Source organism: Arvicanthis niloticus, chromosome 2 (assembly GCF_011762505.2).
Source record: "Arvicanthis niloticus isolate mArvNil1 chromosome 2, mArvNil1.pat.X, whole genome shotgun sequence".
Classification (NCBI taxonomy): Eukaryota; Metazoa; Chordata; class Mammalia; order Rodentia; family Muridae; genus Arvicanthis; species Arvicanthis niloticus.
In genome coordinates this window covers 14,105,440-14,125,031 of record NC_047659.1, presented here as the reverse complement: position 1 = coordinate 14,125,031, position 19,592 = coordinate 14,105,440, and the positions used below count along the sequence as shown (strand labels likewise).

The window sequence follows — 19,592 nt, the reverse complement described above, 5'->3', positions numbered from 1 at the left end:
CACAACTTAACCTTTAGTACAGTCCTAGCTTTTCAGAACAGGTCCAGAGGGGAGAACACTACTTCCTCCTCTTCCCACCTTGGCGAGGCACTCCTGTCTTCTTGCCCCCTGATTCAGGCGGCCTGGAATGCTTCTTGCCTCCCAGGCCTCCTTTCCTTTTCTCTCCCTGACCCAGCAGGCAGGCTGCCCTTTCTCTTGCAGGAAGGTCCTAGCCAGCCCCCTTTTCTCTTGCCTTTCTGCCTCATCTTCCTCCTCTTGGCAGGCTCCTCTTGGACCTCTTCCCTCATCTGTTTGTTGGTGGCCCTTGTCACGTCCAGCTGAGGTTTATTACTGTTCATGATTCGAAGTAGCTCTCACTGGTTCTTTTTCTTGGCTGGGAAGTCCCCAAAGGGGGCCTGAAACTTCCTCTTCTTGCCAGAGTGTTGTGGCGCCCCACCGAAGCTCCTCCTTACTCTGGTGTCCTTTAGGGTGCAGCCCAGCTGAGCTGGGCATCTGCATCTTGTGCTCGCGGGCCTGGTTCCACAGAAGGTTCATCTCTTTCTTGGCCACGCGTTCTTTCTTAGCCTGAATCCTCTTTGTGAACTGGTCTTCCATGGGGTTGAAGCTCCCGGGCACCTTGATGAGCCATTCCTTAGTGTCATCCTGTGCGTGCTTGCAGCACCAAGGCACCGCCACTGGCCACTCACCTCGTCCCACACGAGGTTGGTCTTCTTTTGGGGACTGATGGGATGCCCTTAAGGCCAGCGGGTTAGGGGCAGTGGCCAGGGCAGCAGCTTCCCACAACTGAGAAACCAAAGTACCAGTTAAATAAAACATGCCTTCTTTCACCAGACATTAGCTAAACCTATAATTGAACTTCTACAGGAGAGAAGGTTTCATCAGTCTGCACAGCAAACCCAGCAGGAAACATCATAGTGCAGAGATGTCAAGAATTCCCAAAGTTGAACCAACACGCACCAGCCTCCTTCCAAGTTAAACAGTGAATTCTGTTTTGCTGGATTAGGATGGCTGGCTTGCTGTTGCTACTAAATGTTGATACAGCCCCACAGACTCGTGTGTATGGCCAGGAGTTTAGATTCCAAGAAACCCAATGACTGCAATACATAGTGGTTTGCAGCACATGTCTCATGAGTGTTTCAAATGTATTTTTGCTTTGTCACAATTAAGTATTGGAAGATGGGAAGCTGTTCACAGAAGTGCTGTTTCTTAAAGTGTTACTTCCCCATGTGCTTACTGTTAATATTAAATACATTGCCTTGATTTAATATCGAGATGTGGATGCATGCCCCACCCCAAGGGAACAGCATAACCAAATTTGAAGTGGATTTAAATTCCACCACTACAAATGCCTGTTAGTTGCTTTCACCAGAGTGCCTTCTTTAAAAGTATTGACTATTTTGGAGAAACCCTGAATCCTACCAAGATCCCAAAAGAGTAGGACTGGTGTTCCAAGGACTTAAAATGAAAGAAAATCCACAATTTAGGAAACCAGCTCAAATGGCACAATGAGGTACCAGTCATTCATCCATCTAGGCAAACGTTTGGAAACTGCCAAGTTGGCAAACTTTAGTGGTGAAAGCCAGTTTGACTGCAAAGTTGACCAGCACCCTATACTTTAGCGCCAGGACCAAGAGACCTTCTCCCTGAGGGGCTTGCATAGACCCAGGAGGGGTTGAAGTGTCAATCAGACCTGGGCTGCCTGGAGTACCACTGCCCAATTACCTACTCCTAAGACCTGCCTCACCCCTCACTCCTCGGCCCAGAGCATATTCCCAAGGCCTGCAGATGAGAGGAGCAAGTTGCCTGCAAAGGAGACCCGGAACTCAACCCCTTGACCATGGGATCTGATGGCGAGGTGCTCGCTGACCATACTACCAGTGATGTCAGCTTCCACTGACAGAGGATATAGTTTCTTTTCCTCTAAAATACACCCGACTTGTGTCTTTGCACTTTGTATAAGGGCTTTTAAATTTTTTGAAAAGATGAACACTCCTGAAGAGGGCCAGATGCAAAATTTCTAGTCCTGCCCTTTCCTCCATAGACCAATTGTCTCAAAGTCCTGATGACCTCTTATTAGTTTGCACCAAAACTGTATTTCTTGGTATTAGAGAATACTGCACTAATGAGGAAGAAGGTAATATTGTGGCTTACAGCAATGCCTGAGCATTAGAATGACCATTAGAGTTTTGTTGAAGACACCTATGCCTCAGTCACATTCTTGGAGTTTTGATTCAATGATTGTAGAATATAGGGGTGAGCCTTTAGTATAAAGACACCTGCAGAGGTCAGCATGCATAACCAGGGTTGGCAATCAATGGAGATGTAGGCCAAGACACTTTGTCTTTTGCTAGCTGGCATAAAAGAGAGCAAATTAGAGATGACCCCATTGCAGGTTTTATTCTAGACTACCTTCCTTTGATTATTGACACAAAATAAGAGGAAACCTTCAACAAATCTCAGTAGGACTTCCGACTTTAAGGAGATGACAGGACAATTGCTGTACAGCATTGGAGAAAATCATGATGACACTGAGCAGCAGATGTGGCTGCTGGGAAAGAAAATAGCATGGCAAGCAGATCAGGAATGCTTTGTACAGCCTTGGGGTTCAGCCAGGACCAAAGCCTGTCACTAATCACTGAATGCCTTATACATTTCTAACTTCTGGTTGTACTTACAGATCAATATACTCTCAAGAATAGAAGGTCATGGTGGGTATGTGATGCCCTAATCTTTATGAGATAAAGTATTTTTGTAAAATTGTGTGGGTTTGTGTTTGTGTTCATGTTAGCCTCAGATTTAAGTTAAGCTAGGAGGGCCCTGGTAGCACAGTCACTACCCAGAGTAAAGGCAGTAGGTAGAAGAAAGATACAGGCAACATCTACTATCCCTCTCCCTGCTAGCCTTGAACTGAAATATTTACCATCACAGACTTGTATCCTCTGCTGCAGGTTCCATCCTCCTGGGCTTGTCTGAAGCTTAATCTAAACACTGTTTTGATTGTACTTCAACATGATTTATTTACCACCTCCAGCTTTAGGAGAGTTTTCAATTCTGCAATTCATCTAATAAAGCCTAATCTGCATTGTCATGCAGGATGAGACAGGAGAGATCTGCTCCAACCCTGACAAAAAGAGATCCTGAGGCATGATCAGGAACCCACTCTAATGCCCTACATGCAGGCCTCAGAGTTTAAACACTGAGCATGCCTACCCCAAGTATGTGACCCCACAGGTCTCAAGAATCTTCTGTCTTTGGTTGGGTGTGATCCAGTGCAGCTGATACACCACACAAAGAAAGACAAAAGTCCAGGCAGGTACTGGATAGATGGCTTATCCATTTGAGACTTTGTTTCTAAGAAGATCTAAAGAGTCACATTAAGAATCCTCCATCTCAGGTGCTGGAGAGATAGCTCAGCAGGTAAGAGCACTGACTGTTCTTCCAGAGGACCCAGGTTCAATTCCCAGCATCCACATGTCAACTTACAACCATCTATAACTACATGATCTGGCACTTTCACAGACATACATGCAGGCAAAACACCAATGCACATAAGATAAAAATAAAAAAAAAAATCGTCCATCACTTCTGCTCCAGGTGTAATCCATTGACCTCTTCTGGCCTCGGGAGAATTGCATGCATGTAGTGTACAGACATACAGCAGGAAAAACACCCATACACATAAATGAAATAATGCAAAAACAGAAACATGCCTTAACCTAATTAAAAATATCATCAAATACATTGTCCAGGCCAAGAGAACAAAATTCATCATCAGTAACAACACCACCACCAAAACAAAACAAACAAACAACCAAACAAACCAAAATCCTAACATCTGCCAAATGATCTAGGAATTCATGATCTCTGCTTTGCAGTTATAAGTGATGCTACCATTCAAGGAAATAAAAGGCATACAGCTCTGTGGTTACTAATTTCTTTGATATTCCCTTAGTGAATTTTATTTCTTGGGATGTATTAGAGAAACACTCTTGTGTTTCTCCTCTGTTTGTTCATCATGAAAATCCATGGAGTAGTGCATTTTAACATAGCTGAATTTATGACCACAAAGATACAGCATGGATATGTTTTTCATCATGAAGTTAGGTCCACAGATTTTGACACACTATCCACACCAAAAGCACAATTCTCTGTGTAGCTGTGACTGTTTGGGAACAAATAATGAAGACTAAGCCACATTACACTTGAAGAGGTCCATTCCTACCTGATACTTCTAGTGTTACAAGACTGTGAACCACACATGAATACAGAAGGTTCTTATGAGATAAAAATTAGAGATTATGTTTTTATTCATAAGAATACATTAATTGTATTCAATACAAGCTTAAAATAGGAGAGTCAAAATATGTAGTACATAGCCTTAACAAAACAGCACATTAATTATAGTAACAAAAACAAATAAATGACAAAACTTCAAATGAAAAGAAAGAAAATCATATACTCAAGGAAATCAAAACTAACCAAAACCAAAACTCAGTTCTTAAGCTAAGCAGCATTCTCTTGCTGTAGATTTTGCAACAGAGACCTACAGTCTGTTGATGGCCTTAGAATTATAGTGCAAAGGCTGTGACTAATGGTAATAATGTCTTCAAGATGAATGTAGCTATGCCCCAATTGGGGTGGGGGTGCTGTTGGACAAGTCCTTTCAAAGCAAAGCAGGAGTCATGTTACAGACAATACCTCAAAGTCCTTAAAATTCCCTTGACTTATCTCCATGAAATTATTCAGGATGACCCATGAGGACAAGCAAAATTTGCATTCTCAGGCCCCTCTCAGATGACCAGCATATCTTAATGACCCTTAGCACTTCTCTGAAGCCTTCCAAACATGCACTCTTGCTGAACCAGAGGCTAGACAAAATAAAGGCCTTTATGATATATAGTTAGCCAAAGAAAGGAAGAAAATTCAGCCCAAGATTTCCATGGTTAAAGGGATGAGATGCAATGGTGGTTCACTTGCTTTGCACAATCAGTGCTCCTGGTGAAGAATTGTGTCTGCGGGATACCTTGACCGATTCTGTGCCCTGTTTGAGTTTCTGTTGGAGTATTTCAGACATAGGGGAGCAAGACATAAAGGCCTGGTGAGGACCTGTCATGTCAGCTATCCAGCAAACACCAGGCTTATTCCACAGGACAATCCAGTATGACCTTTGAGCTAAGGTCTTTCCTTGTATCCCCAAAGAAGCAGTTCCACAGAGCATCTGGGCCTAAAATTTTTTCTCAGATTTAATAAACAGCTTACAAGTTAATTGTGAACTATACACTGTGCTGGAGCTAAAAAAAAACACCACATTTCTCCAATAGTCCATATATATAATATTGAAAAATAACTGCATAACAATGTCTGAATAGAACACTGTACAGAGGTCTTCTAGAGAGCCTAGCAACCATTCAAGTGAAGGCTCTTATTATATCTAGAGTACAGGAACCTGCCTGGGTTCCTCTTGTGAACCCCTCCATCTATGAATCCCCAGAGAATCCATCTCCCAGAATCCATGCTCACTGAAGAGATACGATAATCAGCAAGAGTGTGCGGTATACAAATCTTCCAAAGGGAAAGCATTGAACTGTAAAAGGGATATTAATGAAGAAAGACGTGATACCACTGCTAATAGAGAACAGCAGAGATGGGTCACGGACCCTTAGCCAGCCTTGTTGACTCTCAGGCTCATGGATTTGACACGGCAGCCTCCTACTCACCTCGATGTACCACAGTCTTTTATTTTCCTACAAATGATTTCAATATAGATAAACAGATTTGCTCTACAACCAGTTTCCATAGTGATGAATAGTTTTTCTCTACCAACTGTTGAATATCTGACTTTACACCATTATCTGTCTCCTTTGGTTCTATTGAGTTAGGTGGAGAGGCATGATGACCTGCTACTGTATTTGATGTTTCTGTGATGCAAAGTGAACTGATAGAGTACTTTCTCATTAAAGCTGGACTGTATTATCATTTAAGATGTTTGCTGACCAAGTGTATATATGTATAGATACATATGAATATGTACATATATGTTCAGAAACAAACCAGTTCATGCCTTCGTACATGCACACACACGTGCACACACAGAGACATACCTAAATACACACTTGGATATACAAGTAACCATACTACAAACACCTAAAACAAGCACCTACCAATACAGAAATACACAACATAAAACTGCTAACACACACATGGACAAAAGCACACAGACACACTCACACATAGACACACACAGACACACACAGACACACACAGAGACACACATATCAATCCAAAGATTGCTATGTTTCAGCACATTTCCTGACACTTGAGAAGGGAGTTGGATCTAAGCTGTGTAGTAGGCTCTTAGACAAACCCAGGCTCTGCTGGTCAGGCCTGTACTTATTTGTGTTTCAGGAACTTTTCCCATGCAGATACTTGCTGATCCTACAAGAATTAATAAGCTCTATACAGATAGGCTGGTCCACACAATTCAAGATCCTAAGAAAGAGGGTTTTAAGAACATCCTCCAGGAAGCTTCAAGTAGAAACATATTCTGCTCTCTAAACCTACCATGGCTCCCTCTCAGAAGACCCTGGTAGCACCATTAAAAAGACAGTTAGTCATGTTTATTATCCATGAACTTTACAACACATTACAGTTCATGTGATATTAAAACATCCCTAATGACGTGCAAAGCAAGCTAGGGAATTAGCATGCAATGATTTCTCTGAAATGCAGCACTCTACAAAACTGTGAGGGGGAAGTGTCCTGAAGCAAAGTAATGTCCATGAAATACTCAGCAAAACAATGTCAGCAGAGGGATGCACTGTAGGATTTCATGAATCCTCATGGTGAAGCCAATAAGACACACCATGAATTTCCAGGGTGTTATCTCAGTACAGGATAGGCAAAGAAGTCTAACTTTTTATTTTTATAATAAGTATATTTTAAAACTTTTTATTATAAAAGACTCTAATTACAAAACAATAAATGGAGTTCCTTTCTTTCTGTCCTGGGAGAAGGCTGGACCAGAGCCTCTCTGAGTGAGGCACCATAGAGCAGGAGGGATGATCTGGGTCCTAGATAATTCTGGAAGTGGCATCCTTAGACACCTCTTCATTCCATAAAGCTGGAAGGGGTGGTGGTCACAGGACCAGGAGCTCCTCTGCCTAGAGTGATAGGATAGCATTGGCAGCCTGGGAGGTAGAGCAGAGGGAGAGGCCCTTGCAGAAACAACCAGGAAGGTCACTTCCAGCTTGGTCGCCTGACCCCATGACCTGAGTGTTGTAGATGCAGATGCTCCTCTTGCTGCCACCATATGGTAGGCATTGAGAGGAAGAGTGCTGTGTGAAAGTCTCTGGGTCATGGAATGACCCAGACTTGGAGATTCTGGAAGAAGCTTGGTATCTGGGGCCACTGGATTCTGAAGACCAACAGATGGCCAGTTATAAGAACCCAGGTGAGATGGCCTCAGTGGTCAGTCAACCAAACCCACTGCTTTCCCACCAGACTAGGGAACCATCCTATGTGCCACTGGGGTTCCTGGACTCTTGCCTTCTTCCCTCTAAGAGCCTCATACTCCCTTTTGAGAATGAGAGGCTGATGTTCAGGTTCCAAAGGGTCATTTAAATAGGACCACCAAATTCTTGGAGACAACTTTTGTCTCATATGTGCAGCTGTTGTTGGGCACCCCTTTGTGCCCCATATCCTGCTCTGGTTCCATGAGTACCATGTTTGCTTCTTGGTTGTTCTGAAAATGGGTGGGCCAACCAACCCAGGGATAGGAAGTTGTAATGAATGAGGGAAGGGCTGGAAAGGGGAATCTGAGGTCACATGGTAAGATTTGGGAAGGGTGGGCTGGGCTAAAAATGAAATTATTCAATTTTAAGTTTTGGCAATATGGGTTCTGTTTGTTTAATAAGTACTATTTGGTTGGAAAACTCACCTGTGCTTTACATGGAGCCTATGTTTGTAGGATAAGACAGCATTGGCTTCGTTCATGTTAATAATGTGGTTTTTTTTACAACAATAACAACAAACCAAAAACAATAAAATCTGTAAAAATGTGGAGAGAGCTACCAAGTTCTTCCTCTCTATGAGTAGCTTACCCTTGTAGCAGTGACTTGACACCAAATAATACCAGGAGCTCTGCTGGGAGGTGACAGATGATTCAAAGATGCTTGTCAGATAGCTTAACCAAAGCAGGAAGTTTCAGATTCAGTGAGAGACCTGGGATTATGTTGCACAAAGACTGCAAAACCACATGTAACTAACTGGCCTCTCAGCACACCCATCAATATACATATTGGCACAGACATGCATATCCCCCTCCCCCAGACACACCAGAAATCATAAGTGAGCAGGAAACAGTAAGGAGACCACAATGCTGGAGGATCCATTGAATGTAAAAAAGCTAAAGTTTCAAGTGAGACCCAGGACTGTGCTATCCATCCCTTAGGGACTAAAAACGCTTAGTGAGCAGCTTCTTCTGCAGACTAGGTTGAGAGAGTGGGAGAAATTTTTTTTCTTGAAGCCTGACATCTTTCACCCTAACCCTCAGCCAGAGAGAAGCCTTTCTTTACACATCCCTGTTCATCCAGTCAGCTCCTGGATAGATGCTCCAGGAAAGAACCCTAGCAACACTGACATGAAACAGGACTGACAAGCTGCTTCTCAGGCTCTGTCACTGTGAACCAAGGTCTAGACTGGGTTAAGAGACCATTTTGCAATGCAGGCAAAAGGGAGAGAAAACATACAAATCCCTTGCCCTGTGCCTACCCTGAAAAAAAAAAAGATAATGGGAACCACTCATTTTGCAATTCCAGTTGGCACTAAAACTTGCAAATTGCTTCCTACCTGTGACATCATATGAACCCTACAAAGCAAATGAGCTACAGTCTCTGACTATATAACTCACAGCTCTGTGCTCCTGTCAAGTAGGCACCCAAATAAAACCCCTCTAGCATAATGGCCTGTAGGTGTGTAATGTGTGTTTAGCTTATCTATCTTAATGAACTGCAGTTTGTAATTGAGTAGGAGGGGTTGCTTGCCAATCATGCAGTTTCTTGAAAGAGGCTAACTCCACAAAAGTCTTGTAAATGATCACAGAACAACTGGATAAGACATAGGAGAGTGCCTGGATAAGGTGGAGGATGGTTCCATGGGCTTGACTTTGTTTATTAGTAAGGAGGGCAACCTGCCCCTGATGCTTCATGCATTTTACCTATTGCTACTTGGTACATAGGTCATAGATCTTCACACAGCACCCTTCCATGTTACCTCTGGTTCTGAAGGAGTCATTATATACAGTATCTGTGTATAAAATCATCCATTTCATCTAGATTTTCTAGATTTGTTGAGTATAATCTTTTCTAGTAAGACATGATGAATTTTAAATTTCCTGTTTTTGTTGTTATGTCTTCATTTTCATTTCAGATTTTGTTAATTTGTGTACTGTCTCGGTGCCCTTTACTTAGTTTGGCTAAGGCTTAATCTATCCTCTTGATTTTCTCAAAGAACCAGCTCTTGCTCTTGTTGACACTTTGTATCTAGCTCTTTGTTTCTATTTGGTTGTTTTCAGCCCAGAGTTTGAGTATTACCTGCTATCTACTCCTCTTAGATAGGTTTGCCTCTTTTTGTCCTAGAGACCTCAGGTGTGTTGTTAAGTTGCTGGGCTAAGATAACCTCAGATTCCTTATGAAAGCACTCAGTACTGTGATTTTTTCCCCTTAACACTGCTTTTCTTGTGTCCCAAAAGTCTGGGTATGCTGCATCTTTGTTTTCATTGAATTATAGAAAGTCTTTCTTTATTTCTTCCCTGTGACTCTGGTTATAACAATCCTGTGGGTGTATGGGTATGATAAGACCCTAGGAAGTACTCTACAAAAGGAGCAGGATGCTCTTATGACCCCTGTGTGTCATCACCTTTGTCATGTTTGTGGGCTTCTGTAGTGGTGCTATGAGCCCAGCTGGTAAGTCCTGGAATAGATCCCTAGTGTCCCATTCTCTTTTTCTCTTTCAGTATACTAATGAGAATAGATTTGATGAATATATAGTCTTCATCCAAATAACCATCCCATTAATTCTTGTGGACCATCTGGATGAAGCACCAAGTTCCTGGATAGTTGTACATGAACTTCCCAAAGCCAGCAAACTGGAGCCAGAAGAAATCCAAGCAGAAGGCATCCATAACCAGCACTGCCAGCACTTCTCCAAGCACAGGGTAATGTGGCTTGAGTGGAAGAAGGGATGTTTTCAAGACAGCTGGCAATCCAGTACCATAGGCAGCACCTACCATGTCTAGACCAGCACAAAAAAGAGCATGAAGGAGGAGGCTTCACATAAATGATTGCCTGGGTCAGGCAGCAGTTCCTGTAGACTTTGGGTTTGCTGCTAGGCAGCCAGCACCTCTGGACTGACTGACACTTGCCCAGCATCTTGTTTACTGCCATGCCACACAGTCACACTTAGAGCACAAATATGAGTGATGCAGGGGTGAAGGATCATAAGACCAAGACTCTTAGTGCACCTGCAGCACCAGCAAGATCACATTGACCATCAGCCATGCAGAAAAGAGCACACTGCCAATAATCAGAAAGGACCTAACTTCCACTTAAGTGGATGGTCAGAAACAATAGGACTCATTCAAGGTTCCTGATCCATTAAACTGGAGGGGAAGCTATAGTCCAGCCAGATGTGGTGGAGACCTAAGACCTTCCTTTTGTAGCTAGGCATAGAGTTAGTTCAGCAGAGAAAGTCTGCAGGAGGCAGTGTGTTGTTCACAGTTATATCCCCTATCTTAGCATCAATAATAGTGTCTGGGTTGGGTAACTGTATGTGGGATGAATCTCCAGGTGGGGCAGTCTCTGGATGGCCTTTTCTTCAGTCTCTGTTCCACAGTTTTTCTCTGTATCTCCTCCCATGGGTATTTTGTCCCCTTTTCTAAGAAGGACCAAAGTATCCACATTTTGGTCTTCCTTCTTCTTGAACTTCATCTTGTATGCAAATTAAATCTTGGGTATTTCCAGCTTTGGGGATAATATCCATTGATCAGTGAGTGAATACCACATGTGATTCTTTGTGATTGGGTTACATCTCTCAGGATGACATTTTCTAGTTCCATCCATTTGCCTAAGAATTTCATGAAGTCATTGTTTTTAATAGCTGAGTAGTACTCCATTGTGTAAATGTACCACATTTTCTGTATTCATCCATCTATTGAAAGGAATCTGGGTTTTTCCAGATTCTGGCTTTTATAAATAAGGCTGCTATGAACATAGTAGAGCCTGTGTCTTTCTTATATGTTGGAGCATCTTTTGTGAATATGCCCAGTAGTGGATGTTGAACATTTCTTTAGGTGCTTCTCAGCCATCTGGTATTCCTCAGTTGAGAATTCTTTCTTTAACTTTGTATCCCATTTATTAATGTGCTTATTTGATTCTCAATTCCATGTTCTTGAGTTCTTTGTATATATTGTATTATTAGCCCTCTTTCAAATGCAGAGTTAGTAAAGATGTTTTCCCAATCTGTTGGTTGCAATTTTTTCCTATTAACAGTCTCCTTTGGCTTACAGAAGTTTTGCAATTTTATGAGGTCTCATTTTTCAATTCTTGATCTTAGTGCATTACCAGTGGTGTTCATGTGGGTATATGAGTATAGATGGGAGCCTCTCTCTATGTGTTTTTGTGAATGTGTGTATCTGTGTGTGCACATATGGCCATGTGTGAAGGACTTTGTACAATAATGTATGTGTGTATGAGCACACATGCATTCACATATATGTTCTTTCCCAGGTATGGGTGAGCATCTGTGTCCTCATGTTGAGTATATGTGTAGGAGTGGATGCCTGTATGAGCTTTTGTGGTTGTGGTTGCTTCTATATGTTTGAATGTGTGTGTATGTGTCTGTCTGTCTGTGTGTCTGTCTTTCTGACTGTCTGACTGTGTTTCTATGTATTTTCACATGTTTGTGGTTTTCTGCACATGTTCATGTTCACTTGCTCATGGAAGGAACATCTTTAACAATGATTGTACCCACCTTAGGTGAGAAAGTACTATGGCCACTCAAGTTTTTACCACTCTGTATCAAACATTGCATGATGCCACCCAACTTTTTACATGTCCACCCTGGAACAAACAAAACCTGTAATTGTAAATATAAAAGTTCTCAGGAGTTTGTAGAGGCAGAAAAATGTTCATTTACAAGAAAATCATTTGGAGGAAACCAAAGGAATGGGGTACACAAAGGTTAAGAGGAGGCTGCTGTGGCAAATCAAGGTCCTGCGGAGGCAAAAAGGGTAGCTGGGAAGTTGTGTCCCTTCTCTATCCTGGGTAAATGGTAACAGCTCACTGGACCGTCAGGGGTTCACTGTTTCTCCCCTACAACCTGTTTTCTTCTCATCCTCAATGCCAGCTAGCATTTTCTTTCCACATTTGCCTAACACTGAATCAGTTATCCTTGTCTTTAGAACTTGGCCTGGATTTTGTTCTTTGAGAGATTAGAGTAGCTGTGTGCTTGCAGGTACTTCCAACACAAGCAGAATTCCCACAGCCATGGTGAGGGGTAAGAACAGGTCTGTCTCAGTGCAGTGCAGCCCACTTATGCTCATGATAAACTACAGCTCTGTTTCTGCAGCACTCTGTAGCTCCTTTTATCCCAAACTTGTTCACACTGTGTTAAAATTGACTTCCTGGAAATTTGGGGGAGATGAGAACCCTTCAGATATTGCTGTTGGCAGTGCATGATAGAGCCCTGGCAGAAGTCATGTACAATTCTTCAGAAAGTTGAACTGCAGTCTCTGTGTTACCCAGTGATTCCAGAATGAGAATTGGCTGTCCACAGAAAAACTAGGGGACATTTGGGTTTTAGCAGTATTCCTTAGAGCAGCCCCAAATTGAGACTATCTAAACGTTCATCAGTCAAAGAATGAAAATGTACAGTGTGGTCCAGCCCTTCCATGGAATATATTTTGGTATGAAATCATACATCATTTGGCCATGAGATCATCAGCCTTCTGTTAGCCAATCAAATCCCTGATACAATCACCTTAATAGGAATTAAAGATTTTGTATGAAGATTTTCTAGTTTCCTGACATCATTGCTTTGTGCATGAAGTAAGGCATTCCATGATTAAGAGAGCTCCTTTTGGAGAAAAATGTTTATCTTGAAGCAACAGGGAAGCAGTGGGTGAGAGCAAGGGGCTGGGTCTTTCTGGGGAACCAAGCCTTTACTATACAGCCTGGAGAACTTACTAAGTGGGCTTTGCTACAAGGAAAAGGACTTCCAAGCGTCACCTTGTCTGTGCACTTTGCCAGAGTTCTTTATCTCCTCTGCACACTGAGATCTTTCTCCATGCAGCAGAAGTTAACTTTTTTTTCTACAGTAGTACAGGTTATTGCCACTTGCATTTGCATTAATTGGGAAACTAAACACGTGACAGTGTGCTTGCATGTTTTCACACATGTACTTTTGTGTGTATGTTCATGAGTGTGTATGTATCTGTGCACATGTATGTGTGCACACAAAAAAACACACAAATGCTTATAACCTTCCACCAAATCACAATTATCTATTGAACAAGAGCAGGAAAGACTTGAGGAATGCCTGTAGTTCTTGCTGAAGCTGAAGGAGTTGGTCACCTACTCAAAAGACTTGGCAGTAGAACTGCAGCATCCCTTCAATTTCCTCCAAATGAACTTAAGAGCTCAGGATGGAAGGAAGTTATAAAACCAATTAGGTCCCCAATATTTTTAAACTTTTTGGGTTTCTTATCATTTGCATGGTTCTCAGCTGTCCATATGTTGTGGATAATCCAGCATGGTATACTGTGATGCTATCATGATGCTACCCTGACAGAGTAAACACCAATAGCATCATATTATCTCTTCTGATCTGTGTTGAAGTGGTTCCCATATTATTCACAAGTGTTGCTGAAGATAATGTAGGTTAGAGGTGAGGACAGTTCCTCTCTCATTGGATTAGTCGTTTGCTCTTCCAAAGTCAAACAACTGGAGATTCTCCAGTTTCACAGCTTGTGTGAAGTGACTTGCCAAGAACCATGCAGGAGGAAGGACAAAAGACTTAAAACTTACTGAATGCAGCCCATGGGTTACCACAGCCACAGGGGTAAGCCTTGGTGTGGCATGGCCATGAAGACTCTGTGTCCTGATGACGTTATGCTGTTATGAAGTACTGCTCTGCTTCTTGCCCTTACATTCCCTCTTAATCTATGAGTTATTTGAAAACATTAGGGGTGCTTCTTGTCCCCCACCTGACAGTGTCTCTGGCATTCACAATATTAATGCTTGATTTCTACCAGACATTGCTGATGGAGCACATCATGATTCCCTCCCCACCCTAAAGAAAATGTAGATTGTTGACAATGACCACCACCCTTAGAAAACCTTTGGAACAATAAAGTTTTTAGTGAAGGTCTGTAGCCATGTTTTTTACTACTGACTCTAATGTAAAAAACCTTAGGGAACACTATGAAGATCACAAAGCCGTACTTTTATTAGTTAAAGTTCTGGACCTTTTTGTGTTCAGAGAACAAAACCATGGTACCACTGGCTTACAGGACCCTCACTGAGGGTGGAAGGGGGTTAATTGATTACTTATACCCTTATTTTGACTTCAGCTTCCTGATATGGTTTACTAAGAATTGCTAATGAGTAGATATGCATTTTGAGGATTTAAGGTAGATATGATTGATTATTATATAAATGTTTAGATTTGTGATTCTATTAAGAATTTTATAAGATTACTTTTAAAGATAAATAATAAAACAATCACTTCTTTCTTTATAAATGCCAATTGTTCTTTTCCAGTAAGGGAAACTAGCTGAGAAACTTACCATTCTTGCTTACATATTGTGAATCTATAATAAGTTGCTTGGTTATGGATGTACGTGGGTTTATAAGAATAACTTCGTTTCTTTAACCTTAATACATAATGTTATTTCCTTTAATGCTAATGATGTATTATCACGTTGTTTTTTATCATAATCATTTATTGGAAGGAAACTGAAACATATTCACATTTAATTATATACTGCTTAAAAGAGTTAGCTGGGATATATAAATGATGGATGAAAGAATAAAGCATGGTGTGGTGTGGCTGGAGAACTGTGTCTTCCATCCATGGACTATGTGTGTCCTTGTAAAGGTTGTGTTAAAGGGGATTAGAACATTGTTCCTACTCTCCACCAATTGTGTTTACTGATATATGTATATATGTGTGGAATACTTGGAACCTGCTTTTGGAGCTTTGCTCTAATGTTTCAGTGTGTGAATATAGACATGTCTATCTGTAGGTGTGTATACATGTGTGTGTGTGTGCATGTGTATCCATGCATGTATAATTGTATGTGTAAACTTATTATATCCTGCCCTTGGCTTCATACATTCATTCATTCATTCAGTGTGTGTGTGTGTGTGTGTGTGTATTTGTGCGTATATGTGAATTTTCTCTATTTCCTTTTTTCACTTTCCCCAAGAAGTTAAAAAACATCATAGATTATGCACTGGCCACAGGGTGTTATTACCAGTAAATTAGATTTTCTGACTTCAGGAAAAAGGTCTGTTGAGTAACATGTTTAATCACTGGTTGCCTTTGGCAGCAGACCCCTTTAGTATCTGAAGCTACGCCAGTCAGCAGCTCTATCATTTACAGCAAATTGCTGCCTGTTTGTATTTACCCATTACTAGGATGCTAAAGCTAGAGTCATTGGCATTGACTGGTCCTGGAAAGTATTTAGAGAGCACTTCAGAGTCACATTTGACCTCTTTGGACAGAAGGTAATCCCATGGAAATTTTGGATCTTGAATTAGCACACAGGCATGAAAGTATTGGCTGAAAAATCACACAATGGTCAACATATTTACAGGAATACCCTGCTGAAGATATAATCCTTCCTCACAGAGGAAGAAAATGCCAGAAGAAATAAATTATCAATAAATTATCAAAAAGCATCCCTTAGGTCAATAAAGTATATTCAATGATAAACCCTGTAGCAACAAACAAGTATTTGGCTGGGAAATTTCAGGTAACTCCCTGACACTCAAGGACTGTGTTGAGTATTGTGAGATAATGTGAAATCAGCTTAAAGGCATGTGCACAGCAGGCACCATTCCAAAAGTATCCAGAAGCAGCATGATGAACTACATTCAGGGCAAAGATGGTGCCTCCCAGACCCTGAAATTCTGATGAGATCCAGCTAAGAATAAAGGAATCATATATGGGATTCACTTGTGAATATCATAACAGTACAACTGGACAACAACAACAAACATGACCTTCAGGGAGAACGACCTGAGCTTTCAACCAGTGTTGTACCTGCAGCTGATGAGATTCGTACATGAGCCTCAGATGACCAAAATATCAATGTGAAAGACAAATTCAACTTCTCAGATTAATCAATATTGCTGAATCTTGGTGGAAAACAGAACCTAAGGACACTACAAATTATTTACCATGCAGTCATGAATCCCACTGGAGAGAATAATGATCAGTAGTATGTGGTTAATCTGAACCACAAGGATGTGTGCAAATGGTCTAAGTTGGGGGTGATGTGGTGTGCTAATAAAGTGTATAAGAGAGGAGGTTATGCTCTCTTTCAAGATGGGTGCTCCTAAACTTATAGAGCATGACATACTGTGGACTCTTCTACATACTTGCTGTCCATTGTTTGTGGCATGAAGGATGTGTCCAGGATATGAAGTGCATCATCCACAATTAACTTAAACCCAGTGTCACAGACAGAACTTAGGATTCCTGCTCCACTCTTAAATCGCCTTTGATAAATGATGACATATTAGAGTTTCAGAGGGATCATCTGAAAAGTGTAACTGTAAAACTTTCTGTGAAATAGCATTTCAGAGAATTCTACTGCTGCAACTGTTTAACTGCCATTATTTATTTCTCAATGTTATAGGTCAGGACCAAGACATTATTAGACATACCTGTTTGGGGACAGTAAGAGCTGCTATCATACCTCAAGCCGAGAACCTAAGAAAATTCAATATTTCTAACTAATGTAAAAAATGCCTACTTGGGAATGAACAAAGCTGTAATTCATTAGGTTCAGCAGCCATTTCACAGCCAAGGAAGAAATATCATATCCAAGTCAGTGCTGCTGTGTGCAGTATGTGTTAGAAAAACAGGAGGGGAGCTATGGGTAAGCAGGACAAAGCATGAAGAATACTTAGGATGCTAGAAATTATAGTCTATGTTATATGGTGTATATTATATTATACAATGTGCTACAAAATTATTGCTGTACATCAAGAAGATGTTCATCTTCTTAGGAGTAGAAATATTTGAGCAGAGGTTCCAGATTGGCAGGGCAAGTGTGTTTCTACACAGAGGTGTGCAGGATACCCCTCTTGCTGTGCTTGCAGCAGGCAGGGCTTCCGACAGAGCAGAAGCACATCCATAGGTGCTCAGCATTCAGGAGAAAAGGTTCAAGAGTAAAAATTAATACTAGTTTTGATCTGTCTGCGATAATCTTTAAAGGAGATGAGTTAACTAAGGTTAAAAGTCTTTGAGCAAAAGCCTATAATAAGTTTCATCCTTAGCCTTGGGAAGGCTTCACCTAAAAAGCCCCTAAAGAGACGTAGCAACGAAAGTCTCCATAGCCTATTACATCTGAAACTGCCTTTATACCCTGCCTTCAAGGCTGGCCACATGGTTTAGTTCACCACTGCTAAACTGCAGCAAGAGAACACTGCTCATAGTGATTTGTGTTTATTTGCTTGTTCATTTGATTTTGGTTTGGGTTTTGTTTGGTTTGAGGTTTAGGCTTTTTTGTTCCACTGGATTGAGGTTTTGATATTTTTTGTCGTTCTGTTCATTATTTTGGTATTTTGCTGTGGCTATATGCATTGGCTATATTGATTTAGCTGATTAGAGAAATGGCTGCATTTTTGTGAATTAGAAAACATCATTTTCAAAGCCTTCACACTTTGACAGCTCTTGTCACCACCTGTGTTGTCACACTGCTGTATCCCCAGAATTCACAGACAGAGATGGACCTCTATGAGCTTCAGGCTACATTGTGAATTCCCAGCCAGCTAGCCAGTTCTACACAGTAGTTTTTAGGGGCATGGACATCATGGTCTACTCTGTGAACACCCACTTATTGATGAAAACTGTATCCACACCGTACCCTTTAGGTCATATGTTTAGATACCCCTAAAATATGGTGCAGGCATTCACATGGTCCTGAAACAGTGATGCAAACAAAATTAATGAGAGCCACCACTGTATTGTTCTAAAGCCTCTTAGGAAAGGAGTATTCATTCAGAGTGTTTAAAAAAGAGAAATACAGAGCTATCTGCCTCTCATGTCCTTGAAATACAGCCTCAGGGATAACTATAAAGTTGAAATAATAACTTTCCAGATAAAGACTTCCCACATTTCCATGTTGAGAATTCCCACACATGTTGAGATGTGGTTTTATTTTTAGGTAATATTAGTGTGGCGACATATTTGGAGCTTTTAGGGTTTTGCTTGGTTTTGGAGTGTTGTTTATTTACTTTGATTTATATGTATCTTTCCCTGCTGGATGTCTGTGCACCACGTGCATGCAATTCCTCCCGAGGCCTGTAGGTGCTGAAGGGGCGTTCAGAGCTGGGCTGCCCTGAGCACCTCTGCATGCTTGCCCACTCCTGAGACCAGCCTCACCCCTCCTAGGCCCGAAGCAGATTCCCAAGGCCTGTAAAGGCAGGTTGCATGGGGCCTGCGAAAGAGACTTGGGACGCAACCACTTCTCCGTGGGATCCCAAGGCAAGGCACTTGGTGTCCTGACTAACAGTCCCATGTGGAGCCTGATTCTCACTGCAGAGCATAGCCTGCTCCACAGACCCCGCCCCTCGGCCTCCATGTGCACAGTGCCAACTGCTGGCAACTGCCAGCAGGGGTCCCCAATAGTGATCCATCTCAAGGCAGGGTAACCCAGAATTAACTGGAGGGATCCCTGGAAACCTACTGACTCCTGGAATACATTCCATTCCAGGATCAGGTCTGGAAGAAATCTGCAGTTGTGCATTTCACCTATCGCCAGGTGATACTGTCTGTACTAATCCTAGATCACACTTGGAGACCAACTGCTCTGCAGCTAACATGTGCTTGGTGTCCAGACATGTAGCAGTTTCCCAGAGAACTGTTAGCACAGTCAAAGAATGAATCTGAGTTAGTGAGTGACTTTTATACCAGATTTACTCCTTCCCACCTCACCTTCCAATCTCTTCTATTAAGGACAGCTTCCCAGAGCACTCAAGTATTATGAACCAAAAAAAAAAAAAAAAAAATGTTGCTGTCAGTAAAGTGAAAATTTTAGAAGGAGGAAGAGGAAGTAGAGAAAGTGTCAGTGGGTAATCTACTCCTCTGAAATGAAGCCGTCCTCAGAAATTACTGACAGATCTCAATAACAGCATCTCAGGAATTTCATGCACAGCATTCCCAGACTAGGCTGATTAGGAAATGTAAAGAAAAGTAAACGCCTGTCATCATTTTCCATGATTATCCTTGTTTTCCACACAGTGCCAAATGGTTTTTTTTTTTAACTATTTAATTTTATATCATTTTTTTTTTTTGAGACAGGG

The 19,592-nt window shown here is 41.6% G+C and overlaps 1 protein-coding gene across 1 annotated transcript in view; it reads right to left on the bottom strand.

Annotated features, from left to right (window-relative positions):
• Window positions 1–327: 327 nt before the first annotated feature.
• Window positions 328–19,592, bottom strand: part of LOC117702877 (uncharacterized) — a 35,286-nt gene continuing 16,021 nt past the window's right edge. The window contains exon 5 of the mRNA XM_076928216.1: window positions 328–783. Coding sequence (XP_076784331.1) covers window positions 328–783 — 456 coding nt within the window. The remainder of the gene's footprint in view (window positions 784–19,592) is intronic.